The sequence below is a fragment of the Miscanthus floridulus genome, chromosome 15 (assembly GCF_019320115.1).
Source record: "Miscanthus floridulus cultivar M001 chromosome 15, ASM1932011v1, whole genome shotgun sequence".
Classification (NCBI taxonomy): Eukaryota; Viridiplantae; Streptophyta; class Magnoliopsida; order Poales; family Poaceae; genus Miscanthus; species Miscanthus floridulus.
Genome location: NC_089594.1, coordinates 73,312,258 through 73,327,024, shown reverse-complemented (window position 1 = coordinate 73,327,024; position 14,767 = coordinate 73,312,258). Strand labels below are relative to the sequence as shown.

Here is a 14,767-nt window from a genome sequence, read left to right as displayed (position 1 = left end):
AGGTTGAGTAGGGACGACCTGTGTATATGGCAAGTGAAAAGTGTTAGCAGAGGTAACATATAGCCATAGCATTAGCCAAATTTACAAGCTACTAAGGCTTTATCCGTACCTCATCGTTCGGATCAAAATCCTTGTCCAACTCGTCCTCCGTTGGCCTCCGTCTAGGTTCTCGTGGGAAAGGATCCTCGGGACTTACATATCCCCCTGCTGAGGTGTCGTCATCCTCATCCTCATCCTCATCATCATCCCCTTCTTCGCCTTGGGCATCCTCTCCGCCTTCTCTTCCCTGGGCTCCCCCCACTGGATCCTCAGCATCGACAAGGTCCTCCTGAGTAAGCTAGTCATCTAGTTCTTGTTCTCCATGGGATGGCTGCTCATCATTCACGGGGTATCGGGATGCACTCTTTGATGTTCGCGACATTTCATGCCTTGTTCTAAGAGATGCAAGAAAAAAAGTAGTATAAGTAGTAGTACTAGTGGTAGAAGTAGTAGTACTAGTAGCACAATTAGTAGTACTAGTACTAGTACTAGTAGTAGTAGTAGTAGTAGTAGTAGTAGTAGTACTTGTAGTAGTACTAGTACTACTAGTAGTAGTAGTAGTAGTACTTGTAGTAGTAGTAGTCAAACAAAGAGAAAGCAGGAGTTCACTTGGGAATTTCAAATAGGATTTTACGGTTTCTAATTCATGCTAGTGCATACAACAATTTGCCAGTGGTAGTGAACCCAAATTAGTTGAACAATGATAGAAACCAAAAGAGAAGAAAAGAAGTGAAGGGAAAGAAGTATGATTAGTAGAACCCTCTTTGTTAGCACTTCTTTGAGTTTCCCATCATGGTTGTGGTAGGCGTTTGTTGATTATAGAAAATGTAATTCAGATCAATTCACTTGGATTGATTGGCTGAATGCATGGATTCACTCGGATTGGTTGGCCAACTGTGTAAATTCATTCAGATTGGTTGCTTGAGTGCATAAATTTACTCGGATTGGTTGGCCAAGTATTTTTCACTCAAAATTGACTTAGTTGGACAAGTTGATTTGTTTATTCGGCTTGGTTGGCTAAAGACATTCACTCGGCATAGTTAGCTGAGAACATGTGGTAGCTTAGTTTAGATGGCCGAATTTATACTTGTTGACGATAGAGATGTACTCGGACAAGTCAGAAATTTTGCTCAGGCCAGTCACCCACATGTGGTAGTAATATATCTAGGCCAATGTGCAATGCACTGGAACCACTCAGTGAGAAATTCATGCGGTTGGATCAATTGGCAATACAATAAGCATCTTATTCAATGCAGTGGCCTTTGTATTTACTAGCACCCTGCCTTTCCAGTTCAGCCTGCCTGCCCTACTGGCTGCAGCCAGTCTTTGCTCATCTGCCAGCAGCCGACTGACTAGCTGAGCCATTGCTGTCATTGTGCTACTGCTGCTCCTAGTAGATTCTACTTGGTGATCCATTGCACATCGCCATGGTCTGCTCTTAGCTGAGCTGTTCATCCATGACTTGCTCTTGCTCTCAACATTGGTGCAGTGTTGCTCTTCTTCCTCTGTTTCCGCCAGATGACGAAGAAGAGTTGCTCTGGGAGGGCTGCTTGTGCTTCCCACCAGGACGAGTCCAAGGTGACCTCGGTGTCCCCTACCCATTCAGATTTCAGAAGCTCTGTACATTTACATGGCGTTCTTTCGTCTCCATCAAATCTTAACCATGCCATCATTTTTTCACACATCTACATGCTGCTGCGTCTCGAAGTCTGAACCGTTGCCAATTCTCATGTCAGATCAGGGGAGAAGCAAGCCAAGGAACGAAACATAGACAGAGCAGCAGTTCACGCCCAAACGCTCCTCCAAAGAAGAAGACATGGAAGAAGTACCTGACGTTCCTGTCCAAGTTTCAGAACAAGATGAAGCACAAGAAACCAGACGCCAGGGCACAAGAAACCACTTGTAGTGAACTAGCGATGGTTTTGTTCATTCTTACAAGCTTCTAATCATTGATCCCTATATGATTTCTAGATGAAGAACAGGCATATGTAATGATTAAGTATCCAATAGATGATCTGCTAGTAAGGCCCAATGCAGATGATCCGGCTTTATTTAAGAGGCCTCCTCTGGCTACAGATTTTAGAGTACCAAGATGTTCTGTGGCATATGTACTGATATAAAGCTTAAGATCCTCCGGGAACTAGTGGAAGAAGCTATTCAAACCTCTGCCATTAGGGAGATACTAAGCGACCGTGTGGACCAGAAACAAGTCCTTAATGCAACAAAAAGAGAGAACACCAGAAAGGACAAACAAGAGCAAAATCTGAACACTGAAATTGCCATGAAAAAGGAGGAGAATCAGACAGATGCTGTGCAAGGTGGCCATGAGGGTGTAGATGAGCTGGTTAGGGGAAAAGAAAATGACAAGAGTAATATTTCTCGGAGTAGGACAGAAGGGAAACGACACCTGGTGAGTACCTGACTCAAGTGTAATTGCATTTGCAGATGCACCAATATATGTATTCTAGTCATGTTCGGTTGTATGTGACAATGTTTGGTATTGAGACTTACTGTTTTGCTCAATTTATTAGATTTTGAATGTTTTGAAGGTACGACACCTTGAGACTTACTGTTTTGCAGATGCACCAATTATTGGATTTTGGTATTGAGACTTACTGTTTTGTATGTGACAATGTTTTGAAGGTACGACACCTGGTGATATTGGATTTATTGACACCTTGAGCTGGTTAGGTTGACTAGTTGCTTGCTTTATCAAATTGGAAAAAGGGAACAGATTGTGAAGGTTACATGGTGGTGGTGCTAGCGTTGGGGCTGAAGAAGAATTGAAGGGAAGGGGGGGGGGGTGTCAGAGAGAGGTTGCTATTGCATCGAGGAAACAGATGGAGGTGATGTGCTATTGCTGTTGGAGGAAGAGAGGAAACTAATCATGTGGAGTCTAAAACACAAAGCAAGAAGAAAACTTGTGTCTTGTAGGGATACATAACTTGAGTTGCCAAGAACAATGATATAAGGATCCCAAGCCAACGAATACAGCAAAATGTAGCAACTGGGCTGTATACAGTCACTATTCATGTGGAATGTAGTATGACACCAGCAATTTCATGAACATCTACGGAGCCCTGGCGCTGATTTTATATGAGGACGCATAACAAGTCCAAAACAGGAAATATATTGATTAAATGTCTAAAGCATAGCCCGCTATGCCATGAAATGACAATAAAACACAAACAAACCAACCGATCTAACTCTTCATTTTGCCTTCAGCTATAGTTGAAAAGATATGGACCCAAGATTATCTACTCTCTATTGATGGGTTGAACATATTTTCCCGCAGCTGGTAGCTACCAGAAAGAACATCTAACTATAACATTTATTGACATCCAAGTTTGCACACACGTAGACAGTTTTTTAACCATGCAAAAATCGTATTACGTCGCTTTTCAAAAGTGAATTTCATTGGCATGATAATTGTGATAAAATCTAACCTGCAAGGTCAAAGCCTCAATCAATAACCAAAAAATACCACATCAAACCAGTTCTTATTTCATTGGTTTACCTAGATAAAAACATCCAACTTTGTGACACATGCATCCCTACTTATGCATTTCATGTAAACAGGGACACTCCTTAGTGAAGTATTGAATATCAATTCATTAAAACAAACTCTTTCCAAATCTATCTCAATCACTGAAGCAGCCAAAAGGATCACCCAAGTAACGCTTTGCGCATCCTGTAACGTCTAACGCTGCTAAAGTCTTTCACACAGAAGCCCTAACCAACTTCCGTTAACTCTGTACAGTCTTTAGGAAAAATAGCAGATACTGATTCAGCAAGACTAATACTTTCCTAGTTTTCCCCAATCCTCGTGGATCCTGTAACGCTCGTGATCTCAGCTGCGGGGAGCCAGGGACTCAAAACACTGCTAGAATTTCTCAGACAGGCAACACTTATCCCTCGGATTGCGTTTCCCACACCCAAAGCAGTACAAGAAACCATCATCGTTTTAACTAAAAACTGCAGTGGTTAAACCGCAGGGTAAAAAAAAACGGAGAGAGAGAGAGGATCTTTTCAGAGGTGAGTGTGCACTACTGGAAACAGAGACTTTGCCGAGTGCAAAATTCTTTGCCGAGTGTCAAAAATCGGGCACTCGGCAAAGACCTTCTTTGCCGAGTGCTGCACTCGGCAAAGAGTTATTTGTCGAGTGCCGGGCACTCGGCAAACAAGGACACTCGGCAAAGGACTTCTTTGCCAAGTGCCAGACTCTCGGCAAAATCTCTACACTCGGCATAGGCTGCCCGCGAAACGACGTTCGGTCACGGCCTTCTTTGCCGAGTGCTTGCTGTTAGGCACTCGGCAAAGATTTGATTTTTTAAAAAAAATTTATTTGCCGAGTGCCCCAAATCTGTCACTCAGCAAAGATTTAATTTTTTTAAAAAAAATACTTTGCCGAGTGCCCTTGTGGATGCACTCGGCAAAGAGAAATTTTTTAAAAAAATTTAAAACATTCTTTGCCGAGTGCCTTATGCCTGGCACTCGGCAAAGACACCCTTTGCCGAGTGCCATGACCCGGCACTCGGCAAAGTTTTTTTTGTTTTTTTGTTTTTGGCCTCCAATTTTTTTGTGCAGCCCTTTTAAAGCACCAGAAACTCCTAGTTACAATTTGGGGATTTTTTGTGGCTTTTTTATATATTTAGTTACTTTATTTCGCTTACTTGAATTTTTCCGAAAAATAGAAATTTGAACTGCACGTGGTACGAATAATGGAGTTTAATGATTCAAAAATTGATATTCATGTTAGTGAGTGTTGTGAGAGACCATATCCAGGAACGGACCCGAAATTTCGGACATCTTGTTCACGAAACATGTCCGCGAAATTGCGTGTGAAGTGTTTTTAAATTCTATAAAAAGCAAACGAAGTCCGAAAATCATGAAACTTGTTGAGATGTCGTGATATCATATATGGAGGCTATAATAAAAATTTTAGAAGATTTCGTGCATGTTGCCACGTACGATGCTTACAAACCAGGACATCTCTACATGTGATATAGAGATGTCCTGGTTTGTAAGCATCGTACGTGATAATGTGCACGAAATCTTCTGAAATTTTTATCATAGCCTCCACATATGATATCACGACATCTCAACAAGTTTCATGATTTTCGGACTTCGTTTGCTTTTTTATAGAATTTAAAAACACTTCACACGCAATTTCGCGGACATGTTTCGTGAACAAGATGTCCGAAATTTTGGGTCCGTTCCTAGATACGGCCTCTCACAACACTCACTAACATGACTATCAATTTTTGAATCATTAAACTCCATTATTCGTACCACGTGCAGTTCAAATTTCTATTTTTCGAAAAAAATTCATGTAAGTGAAATAAAGTAACTAAATATATCAAAATGCCAAAAAAAATCCCCATATTGTAACTAGGAGTTCCTGGTGCTTTAAAAGGGCTGAACAAAAAAATTGGAGGCCAAAAACAAAAAAACAAAAAAACTTTGCCGAGTGCCGGGGTATGGCACTCGTCAAAGGGTCTTTGCCGAGTGCCAGGAATAAGGCACTCGGCAAAGAGTGTTTTAAATTTTTTTAAAAAATTTCCACTTTGCCGAGTGCATCCATAGGAGCACTCGGCAAAGAAATTATAAAAAAAATTAAATCTTTACCGAGTGCCGTGACAGGGGCACTCGGCAAAGTATTTTTTTTTAAAAAAAATTCTTTGCCGAGTGCCAGATCAGGGAGGCACTCGGCAAAGAATTTTAAAAAAAAATCTTTGCCGAGTGCCAGATCTGGGGCACTCGGCAAAGAAATTTAAAAAAAATCAAATCTTTGCCGAGTGCCTCCCTGATCCGGCACTCGGCAAAGACGCGACTTAGGTATTTTGGGCCGGTCGGGCAGTCAGAGCCAGCCAGCCCCGCGCCCACGCCTGCCCGCCCCCGCCTCCGCGCCGTGCCCACGCCGGCCTGCTTGCCCGCGTAGCCACCGGCCGCGCGCCCGCGCGCCGTGCCCCCGGCCGGCCCTTCCCCCGGCCGTGCCGCCCAATGCCCGCATGCCCGGCCGCCCGCGCTGCCCGCGTGCCCTGCCGCCGGCCACGCCGTGCCCCCGGCCGGCCCTTCCCACGGTCGTGCAGCCTGCTGCCCGCGCGCCCTGCCGCCGGCCGCGCCGTGCCCCCGGCCGGCCCTTTCCCCGGCCGCGCCGCCCTGCCCCCGGCCGACCCTGCATCCCAGCCGCGCCCTGCCCCCGGCGGCGCCCCATGGACCGCCCGCCCTGACGCCGTCCATGCCCGACCCCGTCCCCGACTCTGGTGACCCTGACTCCGCCCGATCCCGATGCCGCCCGCCCCTACCCCGGTGCCCGTCAGGTATGCCTTCTCTCTTATTGTTGTCGAGGTAGTGTGAGTTGTAGTAGTATTAGTTGTACTAGTGGTAGTAGTAGTACAACTAGTGGTAGTATTAGTAGTAGAATTATTGGTAGTAGTAGTAGAAGTAGTGGTAGTAGTAGTAGTACAACTAATGGTAGTAGTTGTAGCAATAGTGGTAGTAGTAGTAGAACCAATGATAGTAGTAGTAGCAATAGTGGAAGTAGTAGTACAAGTAGTGGTACTACTTGGATATATTCTTCTGCATGGATTGATATCCAAACTACATGGCTTCTCTTGAGACGTATGTGCTTGTCAGCCATCGTGCCGTTGTTTTTTGTAGGTTTTGGAAATCTCACCGTGCATGGGAGGTTCTGCCGAAATTTTTTGTAAATGATAGTATTTTGTTCCATTTTTGTAGAGAAGAGCCCGTTGAAGTTGAGTCGGAGTTCTCACCACCATGCCGGTCTACCTGCACCGCGTCGTCTCGCCACTACACCGACCCGCCACGGCCCCGCTAGCCTGACTCCGCCGCCACCCTAGGTATAACCCTTCTTATCGTATCATGGTCGTAGATCGCATAACCCTGTTAGGCGTCTCCCGTTCAAAAGAGATACGGTTGGAGGTATGCAGATCTTTGCATATCTATGACCGTATCTATTTCGGATTGTCCACGCTTTTTAGACAGCCCACGGATGCGTAGATGGGTTAGTTCCCATGTTCTGCTCTGGTCCGAGATAGAGTTTCGGCATCACCTCCCTATTGTTCTCCAGATACGCACTCTTCTTTGGCAGGACGTGTATCTAGAGAACAGCGGGGAGGTACTGCCGAAATTATGTCTCGGATAGGAGTAGAGCATGGAAACTAACTTCATCTACGCATCTGTGGGTAGGATTAGGATATATCCTCATCTATTAGACAGTAGGAACACCATGTAGATGCAATTGATGGTTACATTACTCGCTGATACATATGTTAGAGGATGGATGACCGTTAGTGGATGTACACGGGCTAGAGAAGTCAGAGTGATTACACCACAGAATGGATGAACAAGACCGATGCTTTCTTGAACAGTGCATTTGGCAACGCTGCTAAAGGACATTGCCTAGTTTTGTGTCCCTGTAGCAAATGTGGAAATAGGAGAAGGATAAACAAGGTGGAAATGGGTAAACATCTTGTGAAGAATGCATTTACGCCGGACTACACCCGGTGGGTCCACCGTGGTGAAGCCCATCGTATGAGAGAGGAGGTGGTGAGACCATGGGTGGAGGCTTTTGATGCTGATGCCGGGGTAGCAGACATGTTAGATGACTTTCACCAAGGACAGTTCGATGAGGGACGTGAGAAGGAGATGGAGGCAGCCGCATAGGCGTTCTACGACATGATGGACTCGGCACAGAAACCCCTTCACGATCGGTCAACGGTGTCTCAACTGGATGCCATTGGATGCTTAATGGGGTTGAAGTCCGAGTTAAACTTGAGTCGACCTGGCTTCGATAAGATGTTGGCCGTGATTGGCACCCTGCTTCCGGAGGGCCACATTCTGCCAAAGAGTATGTACGAGTCACAGAAACTCCTTTGAGCACTTAAGATGCCGTATGGGCAGATACATGCTTGTCTGAAAGGGTGCATCCTATTTAGGAAAGAACACAAGCATGCAAAGTTCTGTCCAAAGTGTAAATCCTCCAGGTACCTGGAGATAGACTCTGATGATGGCCAGAAGAGGCAACTTACGATCCCTATGAAAATCCTACGGTACCTTCCATTCCTACCGAGGATCCAACAGCTATACATGACCGAGGAATCCGCGAAACAGATGACATGGCACAAAAATGGCAAACGGTACAATCCTGACAAGATGGTACATCCATCCGATGGTGAAGCTTGGATCCGCTTTAATGACAAACATCGTGACAAAGCAGATGATGCTCGTAATGTACGTGTCGCGTTGGCAACAGATGGGTTCAATCCTTATGGAATGATGGCTGCCCCATACACATGTTGGCCCGTCTTCATTATCCCCCTTAATCTCCCCCCCCCCCCGGTGTCTCCTTTCAATGACATAACGTATTCTTGTCGTTGATAATTCCTGGACACCCAGGGAGTAATATGGGTGTATTCATGGAGCCCGTGTTTGATGAATTGGTCCGTGCTTGGGATGAAGGGGTATGGACATATGATCGAGCTACAAAGACGACATTCAAAATACACGTTTGGTACCACTACTCACTGCATGACTTCCTAGCATATGGGATATTCTGTGCCTTGTGTGTTCACAGGAAGTTCCCATGCCCAATATGCAAGGAAGGTGTGAGGTTTATTTGGTTGCAGAAGGGTGGCAAGTATTCGTCGTTCGACAGACACTCGGCAAAGAAATTTAAAAAAATGAAAAATGTTTGCTGAGTGCCGGCCATAGGGCACTCGGCAAAGAAATTTTTTTAAAAAATAAAAACACTTTGCTGAGTGCCTGTAGGGTTGGCACTCGGCAAAGAAATTTTTCAAAAAAAATAAAAGCTCTTTGCCGAGTGCCTTCCGTGTTGGCACTCGGCAAAGAATTTTTTTTAAAAAAAAAATTCTTTGCCAAGTGCCTGAAGGGTTGACACTCGGCAAAGAAAATTTTTAAAAAAAATAAAAAAATTCTTTGCCGAGTGCCTGAAGGGTTGGCACTCGGCAAAGAATTTTTTTAAAAAAAATTTAAAAAATCTTTGCCGAGTGCCTGCATGGTTGGCACTCGGCAAAGTGACCGTCAACGGGACCGGCGCCGTGACGGTCGCTTTTCTTTGCCGAGTGTCCCCGGGGCACTCGGCAAAGCCTTTGCCGAGTGCCCGATAAAAGACACTCGGCAAAGAGGGCTTTGCCGATCAAATTTTTGCCGTGTGTTCTTTACCGAGTGCCGCACTTGGCAAAGGCTTTGTCGATTGCCTCAGGCACTCAGCAAAGAACCTGAATCCAGTTGTGGTGGACTATGGAGGCTCACCGACTGCGACGGGCAGACGTACACCCACCGGCCGCGCTGCTCGTCCCGCTCCACCGCGCAGTGGCCGTGCCCGCAGACACACAGCGGGGCCCGCTCAATGTATTCCACGACGCGGATGAAGTCCTTGTCCTCCTCCGCGTCGGCGCCGGAGCTGGCGTCGGCGAAGTCGAATGGCTGCCTCAGTTGGGCGCCATGGATGGCTGACACCAACGCCGGTGTCGGATGAGGGGGAGGGGAAGGAGGCGGGGTGGGAGGGTGTCGGATGTGAGGTAATAGTTTTTCCAAACCCAGCCGCCATCGCGGCCTGGGGAACGACGGTGGATCAGGCGGGGGCGGCGGTTGGGGTCAGGGAGACAGTGGAGCAGGTGGTGGAGGGGTCAGGGAGGGGCAGGCGACGACGGTGCAGGTGCGGCGGTGCAGGCGGCGCCGACGGCAAAATTGGGCAGCCTGACGGCACTGTAGTATACCTCAGTGCCCAACACTTAGCGCCCACGGGGCCGGCACTGTAAAATACCTCAGCGCCACTGTAGGGGCGGCTGAGGTTATAAGCCGCTCCTATAGAGCCACTATAGGGGCGGCTGCGGTTATAAGCCGCCCCTACAGTCCCTCAGAGCCACTGTAGGGGCGGCTGAGGTTATAAGCCGCCTCTACAGTTGATTTTTTAAAAAAAATTCTAAATCAAAATGAATTATTCACATGTAAATAATAAATAATACAGTACAAAAATTTATAATTATTTTTTTATAGATATATTTACATATACAATAACTAAAACAACTACAACAGTTTAAAATTGTATAATTGAACCTTTAAAAATGGGGAAAAATTTTAAATTTTAAAAAATTAAAATCAAAACTACTAAAATAATTTTGAGACACCAAATGATCTCAAATGAAAATTTGATAAACATCACATTTATAGAGGTCATGAAGATCTACAACTTTTATTTTGGTCATCTTGTCATTTGAAAAAATTTGAACCTTTCAAATTTGAAATTTTAAAAAATAACAAGTTTGAACCAAAATTTGAGACCCAAAATGATTTCAACATAAAAAGTGACGAATACCAAAGTTGTTCAACTCATTAATATCTACAACTTTTATTTTAGTCATCTTATCATTTGACAAAATTTGAACCTTTCAAATTTGAAATTTTAAAAAACGACAAGTTCGAACTAAAATATGAGACCCAAATTGATTTCAACATAAAAAGTGATGAATACCAAAGTTGTTCAAGTCATGAATATATACAACTTTTATTTTGGTCATTTCTTCATTTGACAAATTCTTAGCACACATTATTCACTAATCTTACATATGTCTCATATAGTTTATAAAACCTTATGAGAGATGTGTCACATTTGTGAACAATGTCATTACCACTTTGTCATATGAAGAAATAACCAATACAAAAGTTGTAGATTTTGATGAGTTATTCGACTTTGGTATTTATCACTTTTTCAGCTGAAATCAATTGGGGTACCAAAATCTTGTCTCAAGTTGCATTTTTTTGAAATTCAAAATTTAAATTGCTCAAACTTTTCATATGTATATATTGACAAAACCAACAAAATAAATTGATAGAGAATGATTTTAGAAAATTTTAGGAAAAAAATCATCAGATTTGGAGTTAGTATGAGGAAGAAAAACTAGTTACAAAGTTGACCCACAAATTAAAAAAAGAAATCACACTATTCACTATAATCATGTAAGGATTATCTAGAACAGTGTAATTTCTCTTTTTAATCTGTGGGTAAACTTTATAACTAGTTGTTCTCCTTCATACTAACTCCAAATGTGATGGTTTTTTTCCTAAAAATTTCTAAAATCATGCTTCAGCATTTAAGTTTGATCAAACTTGGATGTGACAATGTTTTACACATTTTAAAATTTGAAATTTGAAATTTGACAAGTTCAAACTAAATTTTCAAACCCTAAATGATTTTAGATGTAAAAGTGATGAATACAAAAGTTGTTCAACTCATCAAGATCTACAACTTTTATTTTTGTTATCTTGTCATTTGACTAAATTTGAACCTTTCAAATTTTGAAATTTGAAAAAAGACAAGTTGAAACCATAATTTGGACCCCAAATCATTTCAACTAAAAAAGTAATGAATACCAAAGTTGAATAACTCATGGAGATCTACAACTTTTATTTTGGTAATTTCATAATTTGGTAAATTCTTAGTACACATTGTTCACACAAACGTACGTGAATGGAGTCTCAAACACACACACACATAAATGTAGTTTCCAACACACATACATAAATATAGTCTCACATACATGAATGTAGTCTCACACACACATACATGAATGTAGTCTCAGACACACATACATAAATGTAGTCTCACACACATACATGAATGTAGTCTTACGAACACTAACACACATACATAAACTAGCTAGCCCACCGTGACAACTTTTCCCTTGACACCTTTTTGTTCCCATAGCAATACATCTTTGGGCAGGTTCTTTTCCAAAGTCTCGATCTTCTTACAAAAGTCTGTGAATAGCGGCATCTCATCGCACTTATTGTAAGCTTCAACATCGTCCACGCCATCAACTTCGATGATATGTTGTTTCCCGGAGGCCACCACGTGCTTTGTCTTCTTCTTTGGGGGGGGGTTACTTTGCAGGTCGGGCATATAGAAGACTTGCGCGACACATTCAGCGAGCACCCAAGGGTCATCCTGGTAGCCTACATTCTGGAGGTCGATGACTCTCTGTCCGATCTCATGGAATTGATGTTGCTTGATCCAGCAGCATCGAAACAGGGCCACCTTTATATCCCTTCCATAGTCAAGTTCCCATATATCTTCAATTATGCCAAAGTACAGGACCTTTCGCCCCACCCCGTCAAGAGCCTCTATTCGGACGCCGCTGTTCTGATTCACAGATTTCCTGTCCTTTGTGTCGGTATAGTATGTGTACCCATTGATGTCATAAGCATTCCAAGACGTCACCTGTTTCGATGGCCCGGCCGCCAACCGACTGATGGTAATAGAATCTATGGTTTCTCCAGGCTGTATGTTCTAGTCCTTCAACCATGATGTCAGGCGTTGCTTATGCTGTTTCACGACCCAATCATCTGAACGGCCATTCCTCTCGGCCATAATGATAGCCATGTGTTCATCAATGTACGGTTGCATCACTGCCATACTCTGCAAGACACTGTAATGCGCCCGACTCACCTCTCTGTAATCATTATCGAGGAACACTTTTCTACCACTTGTGCCCTTCCCAGCTAGCCTTCCCTTATGACGAGAATCGGGATTACCAATCCCTCTCTGTACTTTTAGCCACTCTTGGCAGCACTCGACGACTTCTTCAGAATTGTAACCCTCTATTATGGAGCCCTCTGGGTGTGTTTGGTTATGCACGTATCGGCTTAGGACTAACATGAACCGCTCGTAGGACCAAATTTCATGCAAGAAGCTAGGGCCCAGTGCCTCGATCTGATGAACTAGGTGAATCATGAGATGTACCATTATATCAAAAAAGCGGGAGGTAAACACATCTCTAGCTAGTTCTGGGTCTCCACCATGAATTCATGTAGGTCACTCAGCTCTTGCCTACGAATCGTCTTCTGTGAGATCTTTGAAAAGAAGTAGCACATGCGGGTGATGGCCATCTTTAGGAACTCTAGCTTTATAGCCCTGATTGCAATTGGTAGGAACACTGTCAGCATCACATGACAATCGTGAGCCTTGCAGTATGTTAATGATAGGTCCTTCATCGACACTAGCTTCTTCAGGTTCACTAAAAACCCAGTCGGCACTCTGACCCCCCTAAGGAAATTGCATATAGCTCTCCTCTCCTCTAGGGTTAGGTTGAAGCTAGCCGTGGGAAGACTGTACTTGCCATTATCCTGCTGTACCGGCCAAAGCTCCCACATCACGTTCAGCTGCACCAAGTCTTTCCGTGATCTGAGACCATCCTTTGACTTGCCCATGTCCATCAAGGTAGCCATGAGACTCTCAAAGACATTCTTCTACACGTGCATCGCATCAATGGCATGGGGGACCTCTAAGTCTGGCTAATAAGGCAGGTACTGAAAGAAGATCGATTGCTTCTTGAATGGTACGCCTTCGATGGGAGGTGTGCTTCTATCTCTGATCATTCCATCTAGATTCTTCTTTCCATAGACGACGTGTATGTTTTGGACCATTCTGAACACATGTTCTCCATTACAACGTCTCTCTGGAGGGGGTTCATCCTCTGGGATGTTGCCATAGTATCTTTGGTACAATTTGCCGCGGTACTTGTGACCTGTCTTTAAGAAGCACCGGTTCCTTATGTAAACTATCTTCCTGGATCCATCTAGGAACACCCATTTAGTACCATCCAAACAGACTAAGCATCCAGTCTTGCCTTTGAATTGTCTAGACAGGGCAAACAGCGCGGGGTAATCATTAGTAGTAACAAATATTATTGCTTTGCATATGAAGTCCTCCCACCGGAACACATCGTACATCGGCTCCCCATACCTCCATAGCCTCTCCATTTCTTGCATCAGAGGCTCCAAGAACACGTCTATATCAATGCCTGGTTGTTTGGGGCCGGAGATAAGAATGGTGAGGAGAAGGTACTTCCTCTTCTAACACAAATATGTTGGGAGGTTGTACATGGTCAAGATGACTAGCCATGTGCTGTGGTCGGCCGTCCTCTCATTGAAGGGATTCATTCCATTGGTGCTCAAGCCGAACCGTACATTCCGTGGGTCATCACTGAATTCTGCTTTGTACTTGGCATCGAACGCTTGCCACTGGCTACAATCAGCCGGGTGTGCGATCGTATCATCATCCACCTTGTGCTCATCATCCCACCATGTCATCAGTGAGGCTTCCTTAGGGTTTAGGAACATACGCCTCAAGCGGTCGGTCACTGGCAAGTACCACATAATCAGGGCAGAAATTCTTCTATTATTTGCATCGTTGCCTAATGGAGTTTCCTCTGGGGGTTGAGATTCTTGCACGACCTTCTTCCCACCCTTCTTCCTCATTCCTGTGGAGGCTTCCACCCCACTTTGAAGGTCATTGTTCTTGTACCGACTAGTCCCACACCTAGGACATGTATCTAAAGTCTCGAACGATGTGCCACGCCGAAAAAAGGATACAGTGGTTGGGGCATGCATGGAGTTTTTCAACCCCCAATGTGAGTGGACTTATAACCTTCTTCGTTTGGTATGTGTTGGCGGGAACTGTGTTCGGCCGTGGGAGCAATTGTGACATGAGGCACAACAGATCATTGAAACTGCAGTCCGACCAGCCATACTTAGCCTTCAGGATGAGTAGCTCAAGCACAAAACGTAGCAGTGTGAAGTATGTCGGACAGCCCTTCTCAGCATCATACACAGTCTTCTTCGATGCTTTTGTCACCCTCTCAAGATTTTCTAGACCTCTCTTGCTCTTTTCTAATATTTCTGG

General features: G+C 44.2%; 2 protein-coding genes across 2 annotated transcripts in view; both read right to left on the bottom strand.

Moving 5' to 3' along the window:
* Nucleotides 1-3,480: 3,480 nt before the first annotated feature.
* LOC136507655 (uncharacterized) lies at nt 3,481-6,282 on the bottom strand. The gene is made up of 2 exons (XM_066502313.1): nt 5,835-6,282; nt 3,481-3,485 (listed from the first exon to the last, which is right to left on the bottom strand). Exons 1-2 carry the CDS (start codon nt 6,280-6,282, stop codon nt 3,481-3,483), a joined length of 453 nt encoding a protein of 150 aa, XP_066358410.1.
* A 3,000-nt stretch (nt 6,283-9,282) lies between these two features.
* Nucleotides 9,283-14,767, bottom strand: part of LOC136507654 (B3 domain-containing protein LOC_Os12g40080-like) — an 8,753-nt gene continuing 3,268 nt past the window's right edge. Inside the window, exon 4 of the mRNA XM_066502312.1 lies at nt 9,283-9,536. Within this exon, the coding sequence (XP_066358409.1) occupies nt 9,283-9,536 (254 nt within the window). The remainder of the gene's footprint in view (nt 9,537-14,767) is intronic.